This window comes from Pan troglodytes, chromosome 1 (assembly GCF_028858775.2).
Source record: "Pan troglodytes isolate AG18354 chromosome 1, NHGRI_mPanTro3-v2.0_pri, whole genome shotgun sequence".
NCBI classification, from domain to species: domain Eukaryota; kingdom Metazoa; phylum Chordata; class Mammalia; order Primates; family Hominidae; genus Pan; species Pan troglodytes.
In genome coordinates, this window is record NC_072398.2 from 13,985,243 (window position 1) to 14,008,668 (window position 23,426).

A 23,426-nucleotide genomic window follows, 5' to 3' on the forward strand; every position below is an offset into this window, starting at 1 on the left:
ATACCATATATATGACATATGAGTATATATACACACACACATACATATAACATATATACAATGCCCCAAAACCCCCCCACACACATATTTATCCTATATGTGTAATAGACACTCACATGTGTGCAGTCTTTTTACAGATGGGATCATTAACATATTACAAACTCTTTTTTTCCCTTACTTAGTGGTATAACTTATAAATCTTTCCAAATCAGCACATCCACATCTACTGAATAGATATATCATAATTTATTTAGTTTCTAAAAAAAGACATTTTGATCCTTTCCCATATTTTTCCTGTTAGTTCAACAATGAGTATCATATTTGCATACTTTTAACATTTTAAGTATTCTCTTCATATTTTCTTTTTTCAGTGAATTTTATTTTATCTTTGGCCACAGATCAAATTGAAGACATTTCAAATATTTCCAGTTAATTAATGATCATCATATGAATGCATATGTGTATGTATATGTATACATAAAAATTTGATGCCCCTTGTGAGTAGAGAACACAGACAGCTGCTAAGATTCTATCCTCTTGTCCTGAGATGGGTTGGGAATAAAACTAGAGGTACAGTGGTAGTTGGAGTTCTGTGGAGAAATTGAATGTCTCTGGAGAATAATCTTCTACATTCTGGCAGTGGAAATCCCCTAGAGTAAACTAGATCCGGGATGAATCATGTAAAGCCTATCAGTTAATAAATCCTACTAACAGTAGTGTCAATTAAGTTTTAATAGGGCATTCTTAATCATCTCTTGTTAATCTCAGAGAACCTACAGTATCTATAAAACAAGAATAAGCTGGGCACGGTGGCTCACACCTGTAATCCCAGCATTTTGGGAGGCCAAGGTGGGCGGATCACCTGAGGTCGGGAGTTCAAGACCAGCCTGACCAACAGGGAGAAACCTCGTCTCTACTGAAAATAGAAAACAGTTAGCCGGGCGTGGTGGCACATGCCTGTAGTTCCAGCTGCTTGGGAGGCTGAGGCAGGAGAATCACTTGAACCCACAAGGCGGAGGTTGCGGTGAGCTGAGATCACGCCATTGTGCTCCAGCCTGGGTAACAGGAGTGAAACTCCGTCTACAAAAAAAAAAAAAAAGAATAAGATGCAGTGAAAAAGAAAAGAACAAGAAAGACTTGGAGATAAAAATCTAAAGGCCAGGCACAGTGGCTCATGCCTGTAATCCCAGCACTTTGGGAGGCCAAGGTGGGCAGATCACTTGAGGTCAGGAGTTCGAGACCAGCCTAACCAACATGATGAAACCATGTCTCTAATAAAAATATTAAAATTAGCCGAATGTGGTGGTTGGTGCCTATAATCCCAGCTGCTCAGGAGGCAGAAGCATGAGAATTGCTTGAACCTGCACCACTGCACTCCAGTCTGGGCAACAGAGAGAGACCCTGTCTCAAAAAAAACAAAAACAAAAAATCTAAATTAAAATTCAGTAGAGCTGGGCACAGTGGCTCACACCTGTAATCCCAGCACTTTGGGAGGCCGAGGCAGGTGGATCATCTGAGGTCAGGAGTTTGAGACCAGCCTGACCAATAGGGTGAAACCCCACCTCTGCTAAAAATACAAAAATTAGCTTGGCGTGTGCCTGTAGTCCCAGCTATTGGGGAGGCCGAGACAGGAGAATTGCCTGAACCCGGGGGGTGGAGATTGCAGTGAACTGAGATCTTGCCAGCGCACTCCAGCCTGGGCAACAGAGCGAGACTCTGTCTCTTAAAAAAAAATAAATAAGCAAATTCAGTAGAGCATTAAGAATTTTAAATGGAGGAAATCTTCAGAAAGTTTAAAAAAGCAGTGATGGAAATTTTAGAGAAAAGATAGGTTACATAATGTATTAATCTAGGAAGGGGGAACTATGAAAACAGAGGAGAGAGGCCAGGCGCGGTGGCTCACGCCTATAATCCCTGTACTTTGGGAGGCTGAGGTGGGCGGATCACGAGGTCAGGAAATCAAGACCATCCTGGCCAACACGGTGAAACCCTGTCTCTACTAAAATACAAAAATTAGCTGGGTGTGGTGGCAGGCACCTGTAGTCCCAGCTACTCAGGAGGCTGAGGCAGGGGAATCACTTGAACCTGGGAGGTGGAGGTTGCAGTGAACTGAGATTGCACCACTGCACTCCAACCTGATGACAGAGCAAGACTCAGTCTCAAAAAAAAAAAAAAAAAGCAAATAACTAAAGAAAAATTCCAGAACTGACAGACACAAATCTTTACATTGAAATTGCTCACTAGGTACCTAATAAATTAATAGAGTCATACCGTAGTACATCATTATGAAATTATAAAATATCAAGAATGAAAAAATCACCACAAAGGAATGAGAAACCAAAGGAAAGTTATGGCTTATAACCCCTTAAGCAAAGAAGCAATACATTCAGAAGGATTCAGAACTCTGAAGGAAACAATTTTTAACCTAGAATTCTGTACCCCGTGAAACTCTCAATCAATGAAGTTTGAGGGTAAGGATGTATTCATATAAGTAAGGACGATGAATATTTATATCCCATGTACCTTTTTAAGGAAACTACTCAATGAGCTCTAGTACAGATGAGATAACCAAGGAAGAAGAAGATGTGAGATTCAGTTAACAGTGGACCTAGCTCAAAAGAAAGCAGTGAGGAGGATTCCCCGGATGACAGCTGTTAGAGCAGACCCAGAGAGATACCACCCAGATGCTACTGCAGAAAATAGCTCTCTAGGGTGCAGAGATAGGATGAATAAGGGGAAATTGGATACAATGCTTAATTTAATGAAATAAAATAATGTAAAAGAGATACAAAGGAAGATATAACATGCAGAAAAGTAGTTGGAAACTCTTGGAAAAATAAAATGCTGTATAAGAAAGGAAGTTTATCAAATGTACTACTTATTTCTGCAGGGAACCACATTTACATATGTTATAAATACTATATTGTAAAAATGAAAGATAACTATAGAAAGGATGGTAGAGGGGAGATATGGGTGTTGATAAGTAAGAATCCCCATTGCTCATAGAGGATAAACTTTATAAATAAGTCAGCAGGCCAGGGACGTTGGCTCATGCCTGTAATCCCAGTGCTTTGGGAGGCTGAGATGAGCAGATCACTTGGGGTCAAGAGTTCGAGATCAGCCTGTCGAAAATGATGAAACTTCATCTCTACTAAAAATACAAAAATTAGCTGGGCATGGTGGCATGTGCCTGTAGTCCCAGCTGCTTGGGAGGCCGAGGCAGGAGAATTGCTTGAACCCAGGAAGAGGAGGTTGCAGTGAACTGAGATCACACCACTGTACTCCAGCCTGGGTGACAGAGTGAGATTCCATCACACACACACAAAAATAAATAAAACAAATAGTATATTATGAATAGTAAGAGATGACTATAACTATCAGATGTTAACACTTTGGAGGTGGAAAAACAGATTTTTATCCTCTTTTTGGTTTTTCATTATGAGTCTAGATTTGTTTTTAATGATGTATGTGTATTGTTTTGATAATTTAAAAAATGTGGCCATGCAGACACACATTGTAAAGGTGAAATGGTTTAACAATCTTAGTTATGTCAGTTATGTTTTACATTTAATGAATTTAGCTAAAGAACATGCATGGATTTCTCAGTAGAGAGCTATAGTTAAGGTTGTAAGTTCTGGAGTTAAATGACTTAGATTTAACTACTTTGGGGGATAGATTAACCTCTAAACCCCAGCCCCCTTTTTTTTGCTTTGTTTTGTTGTGTTGCTTTTTGTTTGTTTTTCTTATTTATTTAAAACCCTAGTCTCTTGAACTATAAAGTGGGGCTGATAACATGTATCTCGTAGCGTTGTTCTGAGGATTGAATGAGATGGTCTGTTCAAAGTGTATCAAAAGTAACCAGCATGTAGTAAGTTCTCAGGAAATGTTATCTTAAAATAACAATAAAATGATTTATCAGAATGAACACACTGAAGCAGTAAGTTCCATAATTAATTTTACATAAGTTATCAGTAACTAAAATTAATTATATCTATTCTTTAAAACATCATGGAAATCATTGATTACAAAATTATTGGATATTCATTATTACATTGAAAAATGAAGCTGGCCAGGTGTGGTGGCTCATGCCTTTAATCTCAGCACTTTGGAAGGCTGAGGTAGGCAGGTTGCTAGAGCTCAGGAGTTCAAGACCAGCCTTGGCAACATGACGAGATCCTGTCTTTACAAAAAATACAAAAATTCACTGGATGTGGCACACCTGTAGTCCCAGCTACTTGGGTGGCTGAGGTGGGAGGATCATTTGAGCCCAGGAGGTTGAGGCTGCATTGAGCCATGATAGTGCCTGGGGAACAGAGTAAGACCCTGTCTCAGAAAAAAATAGAGAGAGAGAGAAATAAAGAGAAAGAAAAGAAAGAGAAAGGAAGGGAGGCAGGGAGGGAAAGAAAATAAAACAAAACAAAACAAAGAAAAATGAGAGGCCAGGTGCAATAGCTTGCTCCTGTGATCCCAGCTACTCAGGAATCTGAGGTGGGAGGATCTCTTGAGCCTAGGAGTTTGAGGCTGAAGTGCACTGTGATTGTGCCACTGCACTCCAGCTTGGATGAGAGAGTGAGACCGTCTCTGATGAAAAGAAAAACGAAGGCTATAGTTTCATAAGAGTATAAACTTGGGGCCAGGCGTGGTGGCTCACGCCTGTAATCCCAGCACTTTGGGAGGCCGAGGAGGGCGGGTCACGAGGTCAGGAGATCAAGACCATCCTGGCTAACACAGTGAAACCCCGTGTCTACTAAAAATACAAAAAATTAGCTGGGCGTGGTGGTGGGCGCCTGTAGTCCCAGCTGCTCAGGAGGCTGAGGCAGGAGAATGGCGTGAACCCGGGAGGCAGAGCTTGCTGTGAGCCGACATCACCCACTTACACTTTTAGCTTGGACGACAAAGTGAGACTCAAAAAAAAAAAAAAAAAAAAAAAAGAAGAAGAAGAATATTGACTTGGAGGTAGCACAATCTGGGATTATATCCTGACTCCACTATTTTCTCAGATATATTATGATAAAAATATTATACTTATATGAACTTGGAGAAGCTTTTTTCTTTTTTATTTCAGCTTTATTAAGGTACAGTTTACATAAAAGTGATGACTTTTATGTTTAAAATGTGATGGGTTTTGACAAAAGTATACAGTGTTACAACCATCACCGTGATCGTAATAGAACATTTCCATCATTGGAAGAGCCTCTTAGCCTCTTTGAAACCCAGTTTCTTTGCATGTAACATAGAGATAAAAGCCAGCAACCTCGGGTGGCTGTATACACAGGACCTAATATATACATCCCTGGCACATAGAAGACATTGCTAGTGTTCTTATCATACTCATCATTTTTTTTTCTGTTATTTTCTAGCTTCTGAAAGTTCTGCTGAAGACAGTGAGCAGGAAGATGACAGAGGTGCTCAAGACATGGATAATAATGGCAAAGAGGAATCTAAGATTGATCATTTGACCAACAACAGAAATGATCTTATTTCAAAGGAGGAACAGAACAGTTCATCTTTGCTAGAAGAAAACAAAGTTCATGCAGATTTGGTAATATCCAAACCAGTGTCAAAATCTCCAGAAAGATTAAGGAAAGATATAGAAGTATTATCCGAAGATACTGATTATGAAGAAGATGAAGTCACAAAAAAGAGAAAGGATGTCAAGAAGGACACAACAGATAAATCTTCAAAACCACAAATAAAACGTGGTAAAAGAAGGTATTGCAATACAGAAGAGTGTCTAAAAACTGGATCACCTGGCAAAAAGGAAGAGAAGGCCAAGAACAAAGAATCACTTTGCATGGAAAACAGTAGCAACAGCTCTTCAGATGAAGATGAAGAAGAAAAATCAAAAGCAAAGATGACACCAACTAAGAAATACAATGGTTTGGAGGAAAAAAGAAAATCTCTACGGACAACTGGTTTCTATTCAGGATTTTCAGAAGTGGCAGAAAAAAGGATTAAACTTTTAAATAACTCTGATGAAAGACTTCAAAACAGCAGGGCCAAAGATCGAAAAGATGTCTGGTCAAGTATTCAGGGACAGTGGCCTAAAAAAACGCTGAAAGAGCTTTTTTCAGACTCTGATACTGAGGCTGCAGCTTCCCCACCGCATCCTGCCCCAGAGGAGGGGGTGGCAGAGGAGTCACTGCAGACTGTGGCTGAAGAGGAGAGTTGTTCACCCAGTGTAGAACTAGAAAAACCACCTCCAGTCAATGTCGATAGTAAACCCATTGAAGAAAAAACAGTAGAGGTCAATGACAGAAAAGCAGAATTTCCAAGTAGTGGCAGTAATTCAGTGCTAAATACCCCTCCTACTACACCTGAATCGCCTTCATCAGTCACTGTAACAGAAGGCAGCCGGCAGCAGTCTTCTGTAACAGTATCAGAACCACTGGCTCCAAACCAAGAAGAGGTTCGAAGTATCAAGAGTGAAACTGATAGCACAATTGAGGTGGATAGTGTTGCTGGGGAGCTCCAAGACCTCCAGTCTGAAGGGAATAGCTCGCCAGCAGGTTTTGATGCCAGTGTGAGCTCAAGCAGTAGTAATCAGCCAGAACCAGAACATCCTGAAAAAGGTGAGAAGGAAAATGTGTATGTTGACTTATTTTAGGGTTTCCCCTCTTAAAGTTTCAATGATTTCACAGTATCTCTTGTTATAACGTGAGGCGATTAAGTGTCATATTTGTGTGAACATGGTAAAAATGGAAATTTTAAAGGTAATTTGAAAATGAATAGTGGAATGCATTTAAAAGCTTGAGAAGGCTTTAATGTGCTTTGCTTGAGCCATCCATGACATTTTATTGTGGACCAGAACACATGCTAGAAATTGCACCCAGGCCCAAATCCAAACCTGTTTGAGAATTCATTATATGCAGTGGTTGACTATATGGCATGAGCAGCTTAAATCTATTTCTGTAACATTGTTTTTGCAATTGTAATGTGCAGTTTCTCACGAACATTTTGATTTATTGACAGACCCCTCCACCCTTAACCAAATACTGTATGTAGGGGTTTGGAGCAACCAACTGTCCAGGCACTGCTTTCCTCAGACAACCGTGTCAAACTGATTTTCAAGCCTGACTAACTTGTGTGAGTTTGTAAAGGAATTTGATGCTTTCTTAGATGCATAGCTTCCAAATTGAAGGACCAATGTGTACGTTAATAACCTACAGTAATACTTTTTTGATTTTCCGTGAAATTGTTAAAAGTGGAAATTCAAATCGGTACCTTCCCAAAGTATTAGTGCCTTTCGATGGTGCCATAGCCATACTTCTGTCATCATTTTTCTTATAAACCACTTCATTCAGGTATCTTTAAATCAGTATACTCTAGGCTGACACCTGGCTTTGGAACACACTTTTCCATCGTAAAGACAGAGCACTGGAGTATGTTTTTTATATACCATAAAAGATTTTAGAATGCTAGCTTTAGGTTTTCAGCAAAGCTTAAAGAGATATGGTCTAGATCAAATTAGTTAATTCTGTGTTTTCTCAGGAATCTTGACTTAAAACATTTCTGTTTTAAAATAAATTAAAAAAATACTTGCAATTAAATTGAAATGTTCTTTGCTTTTTTTCACATTTACAAGTATAACTACTATGATTTTATCTGTGCCATACTATCTCATGCAACTGAACTATCCAGGCATGACTAATCTTCAAAATGAAAGAATCCTTTATTTCAGAATATTAGGCTTTCAACAGTAAGATTTTACTGGCCAGGTGTGGTCACTCACACCTGTAATCCCAGCAATTTGGGAGGTCTGGGAGGTCAAGGCGGTGGATCGCTTGAGTCCAGGAGTTCAAGACCAGCCTGGACAACATGGCAAAACCCCATCTCTACCAAAAATACAAACGTCAGCCAGCTGTGGTGGCGCATGCCTGTAGTCCCAGCTACCTTGGGGGCTGATGAGGGAGAATCACTTGATCCCGGAAAGGCTGCAGTGAGCCAAGATCACGCCACTGCACTCCAGCCTGGGTGATAAAACAAGACCCTGTCTCAAAAAAAAAAAAAAAAAAAAAAAGAAAAAACAAGAAAAGAAAGAAAAAAGGTTTTATTGTTATAGGTTTTCTTGGGGGTTTTTTTTTGAGATGGAGTCTCGCTCTGTCGCCCAGGCTGGAGTGCAGTGGTGTGATCTGGGCTCACTGCAACCTCCGTCTCCTGGGTTCAAGTGATTCCCCTGCCTCAGCCTGCTGAGTAGCTGGGACTACAGGCGTGTGCCACCATGCCCAGCTAATTTTTTGTATTTTTAGTAGAGATGGCGTTTCGCCATGTTAGCCAGGATGGTCTCTATCTCCTGACCTCATGATCTGCCTGCCTTGGCCTCCCAAAGTGCTAGGATTACAGGCATGAGCCACCGTGCCTAGCCTATTGTTGTAGTTTTTAAGAGGTTGTATCCTTATTATGTTCATAATATCTTACAAAAGATTAAAATTAACAACAAAAAAAAAAGAGGATATCTTCTCTGCTAATAGACTAAGTCAACACTGCCCTTTTGAATCTTAATCTTGACTAGGTTAATAATTGTGGAATTTGAAAGCTACTCCTAAATTTAGGGTAATTTATATCTCTTTAGAAATAATTGGTGTTTTTCTTTTTGTTGGGTTTTTTTTTTTTTTTTTTTTTTTTTTTGAGACATAGAGTTTTGCTCTTGTTGCCCAGGCTGGAGTGCAGTGGTGCAATCTTGGTTCACTGCAACCTCCACCTCTCAGGTTCAAGAGATTCTCCTGCCTCAGCCTGCTGAGTATCTGGGATTAACGCCCGGCTAATTTTTGTATTTTGTTTAGTAGAGATGGGGTTTCGCCATGTTGGCCAGGCTGGTCTCGAACTCCTGACCTCAGGTAATCCACCTACCTTGGCCTCCCAAAGTGCTGGAATTACAGGCGTGAGCCACCGCGCCCAGCCAGAAATAGGTTCTTAAGCACCTGTTTCACATGGCCACATTTTAATAAATTTACTTACTATGAATATTGGAGAGTCCCCACTATATCACAAGTTAAAATTTAAGTTTTACTATTTAGATGTAGTTTTTTCCTCTTAATTTACTCTACATTGAAGGTTTTTATTTCTTAGTATCTGAACACTTTAGAATTAAACTCTCTTGGAGAGAAACCTGACAATTATGATTCTGTGCTTCAGTATGGTCAATATCTGCGTCTCCTTTATGTTTCACTTAAATTGTGATATTAAAATGACATTAGGTGGGTCACATACTTGGTGTAAAAAATAAAAAAGAAATATTAAAAATTTAAAAAGGTATTAGGAAAAGTTGTAAGTAAGGTTATATGACCCATTAAAAAAAAAGCTAGGAAGTTGCAGACAGTTAATTACTTGTCCTGTTTTTGATCAAGGAAGTTAGGTTTTATACACAGAAGGTTGATTTGGTGTCTGACATTGGAACTGAATGGAGATAGTACTTTATTAGTCTCTGGAGAAAAAATCTTATTTTATATAGTCTGAGAGATAACATATATGAATTAGACAGAAATATAGCGGATGTTAAGGACCAAATGAGTAGTATAGAAAAATGCTACAGTTCAGAGTAGTGATTGATCAGTGAAGCCTGGAACATCTTAGTGAAGATGTAGGACTTGGGCTAGTCCTTGAAGAAAAGGGAGACATTTATTTGTAATGTTTTGCAATAATTTCCCACCAAGAAGATGAGACGTTTTTTAGAACTACTATGTTGGATTTGTAAATGGTATGCATGTTAACCAAACAGTGCCCTGGGAGCTTAGTTATTCTTGACATAAATTGGTAAAAAAGAACCAAGTATGAATTACTGCTAAAATTTACCTCATTTATATCATTTAAAAATTATATTAATATGATTATAAGACATAATGTCATTAACATTTTAACCTGTGATTAAGTCTTAATATTTTGGTTTTATTGAATCTTAACAAATTTCAGTTTTTATTTTCAGCATATACTTTTAATTACTAGGCTTATAAACTCCCAGTACTATATTAAGGACTATTTTCAGTTTATATCTGATTTTTTTAAAGAAGGATGTGCATACTTTGTTTGCCTTTTTAAAAACCCTGACTTTTATTATGTATAAGAATTGAGCTTCCATTAATGACAGTTTATTTAAAAATTGTAGTAAGTTCTGTGACAACTTATAAATGTCATAAAGAACATGTAGTTTTGGATTCTTCTATGTTTCTAAAATGTGGAATTAATTTATACTTAGGGAATGTTGGATTTTATTTTGTGTTACTTAATTCCTTTCCCTTCATAGCCTGTACAGGTCAGAAAAGAGTGAAAGATGCTCAGGGAGGAGGAAGTTCATCAAAAAAGCAGAAAAGAAGCCATAAAGCAACAGTGGTAAACAACAAAAAGAAGGGAAAAGGCAGTAAGTGTGAAATCTCTAATTTTTAAAATATAAAAATAATAGCTGATAATTTTACCCCCAGTAAGAAAATGGTATTCAGGGTACGGGATAGTACACTATTTTGATTTTGTCTGTACACTCAAAAAAAGTCACACAAATTCTGTAAGGTTACTTGCTTTAAAAAAAAAAAAAAAAAAAAACATGCACTAGGAGAAGTACCTAATGTAAATGATGAGTTGATGGGTGCAGCAAACCAACATGGCACATGTATACCTATGTAACAAACCTGCACATCGTGCACATGTACCCTAGAACTTAAAGTATAATAATAAAAAGAAAAAAGAATTTCTGCAAAAACAAAACAAAACAAAAAAAACACAGGTTTTCTAATCTTAGGTAAATTCTAGTTTTAAGCAAGTTGGTGTTATTCAGCGGTGGTATTGATTGCTGATGAAAAATCAAGTAATCTGTTTTTGAAATAATAGCCAATATATTATAAACATCAACATATTTGTTACCTTTGTATTCCACAGTTCTTTTCACTTGCTATAAAATGTATCACACATTGTGAAATATTTCAACTATATGTTATTTTTATTACAGTGAAATTGATTGCTTAGTAATTCTTCAAGGCAAAATCAGCATAGAAGTATAACAATCAAGATAACTTTAGAACTATAATTCCAACAACTCCAGTCTACAACATTTGTCTTTGGTACTCTATATTATGTGACCTGAGAGTAACTACAAACAATACTTTTTGCTAAGTATGCTCCAACTTTAGCAACGACTCCGTGCATCAATCCACAGAAAATATATATACTGTATTTCTTCTGAGGGCTGCACATTTTATCTCTCTTTTGTAGACAAAGTAAGAAGCAGAAAATATGTAAAGAATTTTTTTTCAGGTGCCCCACACTGACCTCCTGCTGCTCTTCCAGGAGACTCCTGCCACCTCCACTGCCTGACCTTTGCTAGCAGCCGGCTTGGCTGCACTTCAGTGCAGAAAAGGGTTATTCGGCCAGCTCCCCGAGGTTCTGCTGAGCCCATATGACTTCCAGGCGGTGAATATGGCGTCCCTGGGGCCCCGGGCGGCTGTGCTCAGCAAGGCCATGAAAGCCAGGCTGAGACAGTCCACTGCATAGAGTGGGGCCAAGCCTTGGGTGGCTTAGCTAGGAGTTGCCAGGGGTTCCAGAGCAGCAGTGGGGGAGCTGGGAGGGAATTTGTGTATATGTGTCAACCAGTGGTGGAGTTTCTTTATTCCCAAAATTTCACAGTGGGAGGAGTTGCTGCTATCTACCTTTACTATTTGGAATAATTTCTGGCTTTGAGAGTTTAACTCCTTTTTTTTTTTTTTTTTTTTTTTTGGTGATGTTGTTAAGTGAAAAATCAGTAAATATATGCCAAATCAGTCAGTCATCAATTATTTGGTGTAACTGGTAGGATATTTAAAGTGTTTTTTCTTTCACTGTGATGTTTTTGTCTTCAAGAGTTTACTATTTAAATGACATTTCCTAAGAGAGCGCATCTTCAATGAGTTATTTAGTATATTCATATAATACAGAGATATAGTGTTCTCCCATTTTACTTATTGGGATTCTGCCATGGTAAATCAGAATGAGTTAACCATTCAAGAGAATAATTTAGTAACATGAATTAATTCTGATGGAATCTAAACTAATACTTTGTATCCAGAAAGAGGTTATCTATGGAAATACTAATCCCATCACCTACCTGTTCACATGGTAAGCTGTCAAGGTCAAGTATTTCCATTTTAGTGCTGAAGTTTAATTAGCAATAGCAGTTGTAACATAATTGTTACACAGACTTCTGAATTGTTCATAAAATACTGAATATTTTATTAGGGTGAAACTGATTATTTTAGTCAACCCACAGCATAGGAGTTATTTAAGAGTAATTTCATTATACATATCAAACTTCAGAGTTTATTCCCGAGGAGTTCTTTATTGAATATGATGATTGTGCATCATTATTTGTTTGTGGCCAAAGGAGCAGGAAAATGTTGCATATACCCAATGTTACATATTCATTGTAGAGGTTTCTACAATTAATCATTTTAAAAGATGATATATTTTATGTATTAACATAATAGAGTAAAAAGCCATTCAGATGATTACTGTATATTTGACAGTCTACCAAGCATAATGATAGATTAGTGTGAGTGATTTTAAAAGTATATATATTATTGGCAGTTCAGGTAAGAAGAGTTTTTTGTTTTTGCTTTTCCTAAGATGCTGCTGCATTTGTATATGATTTTCCAGGTTTCTAGGCAGGTTGTTTTCTGTAGGACTAAATTCAAATGGCTAATTTTAAATTACCTACTAACATCTGTGACAAATTTATTGTTACATTTTTGTTTATTAAATCTTTTCTTTCTCTTTCAGCAAATAGTAGTGATAGTGAAGAACTTTCAGCTGGTGAAAGTATAACTAAGAGTCAGCCAGTCAAATCAGTTTCCACTGGAATGAAGTCTCATAGTACCAAATCTCCCGCAAGGACGCAGTCTCCAGGAAAATGTGGAAAGAATGGTGATAAGGATCCTGATCTCAAGGAACCCAGTAATCGATTACCCAAAGTTTACAAATGGAGTTTTCAGATGTGTAAGTGACATGTTAAATTGACAAGCATACAAACTTCATCCTAGTAACTCTTTTTGTTTTGTTTTGTTTTTGTTTTTAGAGACAGAGTCTCGCTTTGTCACCAGGCTGGAGTGCGGTGGTGCGATCTTGGCTCACTGTAATCTTCAGCCTCCTGGGTTCAAGCCATCCTCCTGCCTCAGCCTCCCAAGTAGCTGGGATTACAGGCACGCACCACCACACCCAGCTAATTTTTTTGTGTGTTTAGTAGAGACAGGGTTTCACCATGTTGGCCAGGATGGTGTCCATCTCCTGACCTCATGATCCGCCCGCCTCGGCCTCCCAAAGTGCTGGGATTACAGGCATGAGCCACTGCGCCTGGCCTTTTTTTTTGAGACAGAGTCTCTCTGTCGCCCAGGCTAGAATGCAGTGCAGTGGCATAGTCTCTGCTCACTGCAACCTCCATCTCCCTGGTTCAAATGATTATCCTGCCTCAACCTCCCGAGTAGTTGGGATTACAGACGCCCACCACCACACCGGGCTAATTTTTTTGTTGTTGTTGTATTTTTAGTAGACATGGGGTTTCACCATGTTGGCCAGGCTGGTCTCGAACTCCTGACCTCAGGTGATCCATCCGCCTCTGCCTCGCAAAGTGCTGGGATTTTGGGCATGAGCCACCATGCCCAGCCCCAATCCTAGTAACTCTTCATGCCAATACTCTGAAAAAGAGGCTTTACCAAACTTAATAGATGTACTAATGTGCAATGTATAGACCTTATTTGGATCCCGATTTGAATAAATAAATTGGTTAAAGAAAAATGTTAAGGCAGTTGAGGCAAATGCTAACACTGACTAGATATTTCTGATATGGCTGGGCGCAGTGGCTCATGCCTGTAATCCCAGCACTTTGGGAGGCTGAGGTGGGTGGATCACGAGGTCAGGAGTTCGAGACCAGCCTGACCAGCATGGTGAAACCCCGTCTCTACTAATAAAACAAAAAATTAGCTGCGCGTGGTGGCACACGCTTGTAGTCCCAGCTACTCAGGAGGCTGAGGCAGGAGAATTGCTTGCACCTGGCAGGTGGAGGTTGCAGTGAGCCGAGGTCGCGCCACTGCACTCCAGCCTGGGCGACAGAGTGAGACCCCATCCCAGAAAAAAAAAAAAAGATACTTCTGATATGATGTCGGTAATTTGATTTAAAAGTATCTGGTGTTAGGGGTGAGGAATGGATAGGGGTACAGATGATACAGGTTTTGCCATAAATTGATGATTACTGAAGCTGGATAATGAGTACATGGGGTTCACTATCCTTCTCTCTATACTTTTGTATATGTGAGAAATCTTTATAAATCTTCATTTAAAAAAGGTATATATATATATATATGTTTTAGGTATACATATATATATATATATATATATATATATTTTTTTTTTTTTTAAATAGAGACGAGGTCTCATTATGTTGCCCAGGCTAATCTTGAACTGCTGAGCTCAAGACAGAGCTGATCCTTCCACCTCTACTTCCCAAAGTGCTAGGATTACAGGTGTGAGCCACCACACCCAGCCAATATGTATATATTTTTAATACTACTCTAGAGTTTTTCACACAAGGAAATACCTTAAGTATTCTTAGGAGATTGAAGATTGCTTTAGAGCTTTTTAAAATTGCCTTCTAATTTAAATTTTTACACACTCTTTAAAAAAACCTAAAAAATAACAGAGAACAGAAGAGAAAAATTTATCCACAGTCTTGTTACTCACAAAGTGTGTACAATTTAGCATTTTGGTGTCTTTCCAGGTTTTTTGTTTTGTTTTGTTTTTGTGTTTTTGTTATTTTTAGACAGAGTCTCACTCTGTTGCCCAGGCTAGCGTGCAGTGGCACAATCTTGGCTCACTCCAACCTCCACCTTCCAGATTCAAGCGATTATCCTGCCCCAGCCTCCCGAGTAGCTGGGATTACAGGCACCCGCCACCATGCCCAGCTAATTTTTGTAGTTTTAGTAGAGACAGGGTTTCACCATCTTGGCCAGGCTGGTATCGAACTCCTGACCTCGTGATCTGCCCACCTTGGCCTCCCAAAGTGCTAGGATTACAGGTGTGAGCCACCGTGCCCAGCCCCAGTTTTATTTTTAAGTGAAGTGTGATTTTTTACTGTGGTAATACTGTATATGGATGTGGATATATGTAGATCTTAAGGTGTTTAATGCTGTACATATTCATTCAACAAATATTGTGCATTTATTATGTGCCAGGCATTGTTCTAGGCTAGATAAAAAATTTGGAAAACAAATATTTCAGAAGCCTTAGTTTTTTAGTTCATCTGCCTCAACCTTATTCAGCAGCCATGCTCGATGTTCTCTCCTTTTTGTATGTTAAAATTTTCTTAAAAAATGTCTGTTAATGAAAACTTTAAATTTATAGCGGACCTGGAAAATATGACAAGTGCCGAACGCATCACAATTCTTCAAGAAAAACTTCAAGAAATCAGAAAACATTATCTGTCATTAAAATCTGAAGTAGCTTCCATTGATCGGAGGAGAAAGCGTTTAAAGAAGAAAGAGAGAGAAAGTAAGTATTTTTACTTTATTTTTATTTATTTATTTATTTTGAGACAGAGTTTCGCTCTTGTCGCCAGGCTGGAATGCAATGGCGCAATCTCGGCTCACTGCAACCTCCACCTCCTGGGTTCAAACAGTTCTCCTACCTCAGCTTCCTAAGTAGCTGGAATTACAGGCATGCACCACCAAGCCCGGCTAATTTTGTATTTTTTAGGTAGAGACAGGGTTTCGCCATGTCAATCAGGCTGGTCTCTAACTCCTGACCTCAGGTGATCTACCTGTCTTGGCCTCCCAAAGTGCTAAGATTATAGGCGTGAGCCAAGAGTGCCCTGCCAGTATTTTTACTTTATTTAAACATAAACCAGAATTTCTCACTCTGCAGTTAGACTGCCATGACTTTGTCTATTTTCAGGCAAATTCTTTAATTTCTTTATCTTATTTTCCTCATCTCTAAAGTGAAATTAGCTCAAATAAAAAAATTATTTCAGATCATAATATTCACTTTCATAGAGTTTATACTCTACCAAAAACATCCTAATAAGATAATTTCAGATATTGAAAGCACTATGAAGAAAATGATGTTAAGGTAGTGATTGGATGGGTTACTTTAGATTACAAATGGTCAGTATATTTTTGTTGATACCTGAATGACATGAGGAAGTGAGATAAATTAAAATCTGGGAGGAGGCCGGGCACAGTGGCTCATGCCTGTAATCCCAGCACTTTGGGAGGCCGCGGTGGGTGGATTGCCTGAGGTCAGGAGGTCGAGACCAGCTTGGCCAACATAGTGAAACCCCGTCTCTACTAAAAAATACAAAAAATTAGCTGTGCGTGGTGGCGGGTGCCTGTAATCCCAGCTACTTGGGAGGCTGAGGCAGGAGAATTGCTTAAACCCAGGAGGCAGATGTTGCAGTGAACGGAGATCATGCCATTGCACTCCAGCCTGGGCAACAAGAGCTAAACTCTGTCTCAAAAAAAAAAAGACATCCAGAAACTCCTTCTAAACAATGTTTTGTAAATATAGTCACCACAAATTCTTTATAATGAATGATTTTGCTAAATAGAGCCTCTCTACTGGGTTAGCATTAAAAGTCGGTTCCTAAATACTATTTTAAGAAAAATCCATAGGAAAATGCTTATCCTGGTTACCAAAGAAATGCAAATCAAATAAGGTATCATTCTTTTTTTTGGAGATGGAGTTTTGCTCTGTCGCCCAGGCTGGAGTGCAGTGGCACGATCTCAGCTCACTACAACCTCCGCCTCCTGAGTTCAAGCGATTATCCTGCCTCAGCCTCCCGAGTGGCTGGGATTACAAGCGTGCTGCCACGCCCAGCTAATTTTTTATTTTTAGTAGAGATGGGGTTTCACCATGTTGGCCAGGATGCAGGATGGCTCGATCTCTTGACTTCGTGATCCGCCTGCTTCAGTCTCCCAAAGTGCTGGGATTACAGGCATGAGCCACTGCGACTGGCCCAAATAAGGTATCATTCTTACCAAAAAAATTAAAACTAAAACCAATGCAGGAACAGTGTAGTGAAATATATAAGTTATGAGTTGTAATATAGTAGAATATTACTCAACTTTGAAAAGAAAAGGATCTGTATGTGCTGATATGGAACAATCTCTTAAAATATATTGTTTAAAAAAAAGTCAGACACTGAACTATGCTTCCACTTGTGTGTGTGTGGTTTTTTTTTTTTTTTTTTTTGAGACGGAGTCTCGGTCAGTCACCAGGCTGGAGTGCAGTGGCACGATCTTGGCTCACTGCAACCTCTGCCTTCCGGTTCAAGCGATTCTCCTGCCTCAGCCTCCCGGGTAGCTAGGACTACAGGTGCGTGCCACCATGCCCAGCTAATTTTTGTAATATTATTATTAATTTTTGAGACAGAGTCTCTCTCTGTCATCCAGGCTGGAGTCTAGTGGTGCAATCTCGGCTCACTGCAAGCTCCGCCTCCCGGGTTCATGCCATTCTCCTGCCTCAGCCTCTCTAGTAGCTGGGACTACAGGCGCCCACCACCACATCTGGCTAATTTTTTGTATTTTTAGTAGAGACTGAGTTTCATTGTGTTAGCCAGGATGGTCTCGATCTCCTGACCTTGTGATCCACCCACCTAGTCCTCCCAAAGTGCTGGGATTACAGGCGTGAGCCACCGTGCCCGGCCTCCACTTATGTTTTTAAAGGTGTTGCTATATCTACATATTTTAAATTTGCATATCATATCTCTAGATTCTAGAGATAAAATTCCTGTAGAACAGGGGTTGCAAACATTTTCTGTAAAGAGACAATAAATATGTTAGGCTTTGTGGGCCATGTGGTCTCTGTAGAAACTACTTATCTCTGCCATGGTAAGTGTGAAATCTCCCATAGGCAATATGTAAACAAATAGGCATGGCTGTCCAGTACAATTTTTCCAAAGACAAGTAAGCCAGATTTGCCCCTGGGGTAGTTTTTTTGCCAGCCTTTTTTCTAGAGTTGTAATGAATATGAATCAACTGGTAGCAATGGGGAAGGGAATTTGGGTGATTAGGAGGTTCCTGGATGAGAATGAGATTTGCTTTTCTATCCTATTACCCCTGTACTGAATGAATTTTTTAAATCTGTGCATGTATTTAAAAATATTAATTTATGAACACTAATTTATAACAGAGAGGCCGGGCGCGATTGCTCACACCTGTAATTCCAGCACTTAGGGAAGCCAAGGCAGGCAGATCACCTGAGTTCAGGAGTTCGAGACCAGTCTGGCCAACATGACGAAACCCCATCTCTACTAAAAATAGAAACATTAGCCAGACATGGTGGCGCATGCCTGTAATCCCAGATACTCAGGAGGCTGAGACAGGAAAATTGCTTGAACCCAGGAGGCAAAGGTTGCAGTGAGCTGAGATTGTACTGCTGCAGTCCAGCCTGGGCAACAGAGCAAGACTCCCATCTCAAAGGAAAAAAAAAAAAAAGGAGGCTGAGGCAGGAGAATGGTGTGAACCTGGAAGGCGGAGCTTGCAGTGAGCCGAGATTGCACCACTGCACTCCAGCCTGGGTGACAGAGTGAGACTCCGTCTCAAAAAAACAAACAGGCTGGGCGCGGTGGCTCACACCTGTAATCCCGGCATTTTGGGAAGCTGAGATGGGCGGATCATGAGGTCAGGAGATCGAGACCATCCTGGCTAACATGGTGAAACCCCATCTCTACTAAAAATACAAAAAAATTAGCCGGGCATGGTGGCGGGCGCTTGTAGTCCCAGCTACTGGGGGTGCTGAGGCAGGAGAATGGCGTGAACTCGGGAGGCAGAACTTTTAGTGAGCCAAGATCGAGCCACTGCACTCCAGCCTGGGCGACAGACAGAGCGAGACTTTGTCTCAAAAAACAAACAAACAAACAAAAAAACGAAAAAAGGAAACAGTGAGAGACTTCCTCTGATGAAAATAACTAATGTGTTATTTGCTTTGTAAACCTAGTGGCGGAGAATGCAACAGTTGAGCTATGCACTGTTTTGATCCAACTTGAAGAAGCAATTAAGCCTCCCACTCTTGTCACCATTTACATGTACAAGAAAACTCCTAAGTACAGAAAGATGGAGGGATTAGGAGGGGACAAATGATTTTTGGATGGATTGCAGATTTTTCCTGTTTTGATACTTGTTTCACTGTTACAAAAAGTGTATTCTGTATTTTATTTCTGTGTCTTGTAGACTAGGCACAGTTCTTTCCCTCTTTGACCCACGCAGGAGCCTTCCCTGGTCTGTCCTTTTCATTACTTCTGTAGTTGGGCACTGTCTAGCTTCTTGAGCTACACTAGCTTTTCCTTTCTTCACATTATAGTACTGTGAGAATTGACCACTGTTGTTGTAAGCTAAATGATTTTGGACAATACAGCGGAATTTTAGTTCAGAGGACTAGTATTTTCTGTCTATTGTTAGACATAAATTTTTATTAAGCTCTTGGTTTGGTCTCCCTTTTCCCTAGGTGCTGCTACATCCTCATCCTCCTCTTCACCTTCATCCAGTTCCATAACAGCTGCTGTTATGTTAACTTTAGCTGAACCGTCAATGTCCAGCGCATCACAAAATGGAATGTCAGTTGAGTGCAGGTGACAGCAGGACTTGCTAAAGCACTTTGCACTTAATGGCTGTTGAGGGCCACTTTTTTTTTATACTGCACAGTGGCACAAAAAAATATCAGACAAGCACTATTTTATATTTAAAAATTGTTTCTTGACAAGCTGACTTGGCACTTAAGTGCACTTTTTTATGAAGAAAAAGTACAATGAACTGCTTTTCCTCAAGCAATAATTGTTTCCAACTTGTCTGGGAATTGTGTGTCTGGTAACTTGAAGGCCTTCCACTGTGGCAAATGGAGGCTTTTCACTGCCTGTAGAGACAATACAGTAAGCATAGTTAAGGGGTGGGTCAGAACATGTTAAGATAACTTACTGTATATGTATTCCCTTGTATTTTGTTAAAGCTGGAACATTTGATATTTTTCCATTTATTTATGAAAAAATATGAACCTATTTTCATTTGTACAAGGTAATTGTTTTTTAAAGCAAGTCACCTTAGGGTGGCTTTAATTGTATAAGTCAAGCACATGTAATAAATTCAAAACCTGCAGTTAACAGGATATTAGACATCAATCCTGGTAACCAAATATTAAAGATTCTCTTTAAAAAAGACTGAACATGTTTACAGGTTTGAATTAGGCTAAAAGGTCTTGCAGTGGCTTTTCATGGCCCTTCAAATTGGAATGGAACTACTGTACTTTGCCATTTTTCTATAAATCAGTATTTTTTTTTAATTTTGATATACATTGTGTGAAAAAAGAAAATGGCTAATAAACTGTATTAAATCTTAAACAATGTATAAAGATTGTACTCAGCCAGTTCAAAGTGTATATTTATTCATAATGAATTATAACAGTTATATTTTTGTGTTTTCTTGTAAATGTTTCTTTTCCCTTAAATACAGATAATTCATTTGTATTGCTTATTTTATTATGAGCTACAACAAAAGGACTTCAGGAACAAGTAATGTATTAGTATGGTTCAAGATTGTTGATAGGAACTGTCTCAAAAGGATGGTGGTTATTTTAAATATAAATAGCTAATGGGGGTGGTAGGCCTATAAAATTAAATGCCTTGTATAAAATCCAAAATGAATGCAAAATTGTTTTCACTTGTATTGACTTTATGTTGTATGATTCCAATCTCTGTTCTGTTTGGCACTTGTATTTAATTCTTCACCTTTGTAAGACATTTGTATATTGCGGATGTGTTCATTCAAGCTATTTAATATCTGGCACTGTTAATACACAGTACTTTATTGTACAGACTGTTTTACTGTTTTAATTGTAGTTCTGTGTACTTTTTTTGGATGGGGCTGGCATGTTTTCTTTGTTTTCTGGCAATACGACGTGGGAATTTCAATGCGTTTTGTTGTAGATGCTAACGTGTCAGAATCCTTTACATTCAACTTTTCTAAGAAAAGCATTTTCAGTCTTGTAGTGTGTGCTTACAGTAACTAATTTTGTTGAAAATGGTTTCAAGTTACTCAAATTTGTACAGGACTGTAAAGATTTGTTGACAGCAAAATGTTGAAGAAAAAAGCTTATAGAATAAAAGCTATAAAGTATATATTAGGATCTGCAAACAATGAAGAATTATGTAATATATTGTACAAATGTAAGCAAAGGCTCTGAAATAAAATGCCATAGTTTGTGAATCCTTGATTTTTGTTTCTAAAAGATTTAGTAATTTTAGTTCATTTCTGTATGTGATGACTGACTGGAACATACATATCCAGCACGTATTATCACAGGGGATTAATTGATACACAAAAAAGGGAAGATTCTACCTATGAAAATTAAAAGTCCATTAATCAGATAAGGAATGTATTAGGCATTCTTTTTTTTTTTTTTTTTTTTGGACACGGAGTCTTGCTCTGTCACCCAGGCTAGAGTGCAGTGGCGCAATCTCAGCTCACTGCAACCTCTACCTCCCGGGTTCAAGCAATTCTCCAGCTTCAGCCTTCCGAGTAGCTGGGATTATAGGCATCTGCCAGCACTCCTGGCTAATTTTTGTATTTTTAGCAGAGTCGGGGTTTCACCATACTGGTCAGGCTGGTCTCAAACTCCTGACCTGATGTGATCCACCCACCTTGGCCTCCCAATGTGCTGGGATTACAGGCGGGAGCCAACACACCCAGCCTAGGCATTCTTTTATCTTTGCACGCACTATTTTGCTTGAGTCTGAATTTAAATATTTTTCTTATCACTTGAAGAATTGTCCAAATTTGAAAATTAAGTTTTTTTTTTAAATTTATTTAACACTTGAAACCATTACCAGCGGCTTTAAAAAATTTTTAATTTAGTTAGATCTTTCCGGGTCTTTTATACTTCAGTGTGTTCTATTGCACGTTGCAATCATCTGGACATTGTTAAAAGTATATTCAGTACTCACACCCCACTCCCAAGGAGTTACATTTAATTGGTTGGGGGTAGTACCTGGATGTTGATCTTTAATTTTTAAAGGTCTCTAGTGATATTAATATGCATCTGGGTTGAGAAACACTGCTTTGCCGCAAACTTTTAAAAATCTATAATCTAGTTTTTTGGCCCCACTTATTGGACTTTCTACCAACAGAAAACCTTTCTTGGCTGGGCGCAGTGGCTCACACCTGTAATCCTAGCACTTTGGGAGGCCGAGGCAGGCGGATCACGAGGTCAAGAGATCGAGACCATCCTGGCCAACATGGGGAAACCCTATCTCTACTAAATATACAAAAAAAAAATTAGCCAAGCGTGGTAGTGGGCGCCTGTAGTAGAGGTTGAGGCAGGAGAATGGCATGAACCTGGGGGGCGGAGCTTGCAGTAAGCCGAGATCGCGCCACTGCACTCCAGCCTGGGCAACAGAGCGAGACTCCGCCTCAAAAAAAAAAAGAAAACCTTTCTTTAATACAGAGAGAGGCCGGGCGTGGTGGCTTAATGCCTGTAATCCCAGCACTTTGGGAGGTTGAGATGGGTGGATCACCTGAGGTCAGGAGTTCGAAACCAGCCTGACCAACATGGTGAAACCCTGTCTCTACTAAAAATGCAAAATTAGCTGGTCGTGGTGGCGCATGCCTGTAATCCCAGCTACTAGGGAGGCTGAGGCAGGAGAATCGCTTGAACCTGGGAGGCGGAGGTTGCAGTGAGCCGAGATTGCACTCCAGCCTGGGCAACAAGATTGAAACTCCGTCTCAAAACAACAACAACAACAACAACAAAAAACGAGAAAGGAAATCAACTTTTTTAAGGCCTAGAAAGCTTAAATACATATTTTTTAAAGCATCTTTGTGGTGGCCCTTTATTTTCACAAAGATTAGTTTAAGGGATGATATTTTAAATCTGTGGAACGGTGCTTCCCAAAATGAATTCCTAGAATACTGGTCCCTGGAAATGCTCTGGGAATTTATAACCAAATATATTTTGGAAAATCTATGTATAGCACATTCTTAGAGAATCACAGTGTTTGCACATTAAAAACTTTGAGAAGGCCTGTGAAGAGATACCTGCCTAATAACTTCCTTTACCCTACTGTTTTCAATCCTACCTAATCATGAAACCCTGTTTTTTGAGGAGCTCTTAATATCACGTACTGAGTATGTTATAGAAACAGTGCTGAATAGGGGAATTATTCCAAATTTCGGTGGAGTCGAGATTTAATAACTTTGTGCCTCTCTGTCTCGCCTGCCTTCTTGTTCTACGTCCTACCTTCTTAAGAGGGTTTGAGGATTTTATTGAATTAGTAGAATTGACCTATGTCTACTTCTGGTCACCTAAACTAGACTTTACTAAGTTAGTTTACAATTGACATATTAAGATGGTATGTTTTTCTTTTCTTTTTTTTTCTTTTTTTGAGACGGAGTCTCACTCTGTTGCCGCAGGCTGGAGTGCAGTGGTGCAATCTT

General features: G+C 39.2%; 1 protein-coding gene across 4 annotated transcripts in view; it reads left to right on the forward strand.

Annotated features, from left to right (window-relative positions):
• ARID4B (AT-rich interaction domain 4B) overlaps positions 1 to 21,207 on the forward strand; it is a 159,496-nt gene extending 138,289 nt beyond the window's left edge. For 2 of the 4 annotated variants that reach the window (XM_001154355.8, XM_001154294.8), the window contains 5 exons: positions 5,361 to 6,572; positions 10,241 to 10,354; positions 12,739 to 12,954; positions 15,352 to 15,498; positions 19,450 to 21,207. In XM_001154355.8, coding sequence (XP_001154355.2) covers positions 5,361 to 6,572; positions 10,241 to 10,354; positions 12,739 to 12,954; positions 15,352 to 15,498; positions 19,450 to 19,577 — 1,817 coding nt within the window. In that variant the 3' untranslated portion in view covers positions 19,578 to 21,207. Of the gene's footprint in view, positions 1 to 5,360; positions 6,573 to 6,972; positions 7,087 to 10,240; positions 10,355 to 11,241; positions 11,398 to 12,738; positions 12,955 to 15,351; positions 15,499 to 19,449 lie in introns of those variants that run through there. The other 2 variants (XR_010156663.1, XM_016941259.4) reach the window with 2 other exon arrangements.
• Positions 21,208 to 23,426: the final 2,219 nt, after the last annotated feature.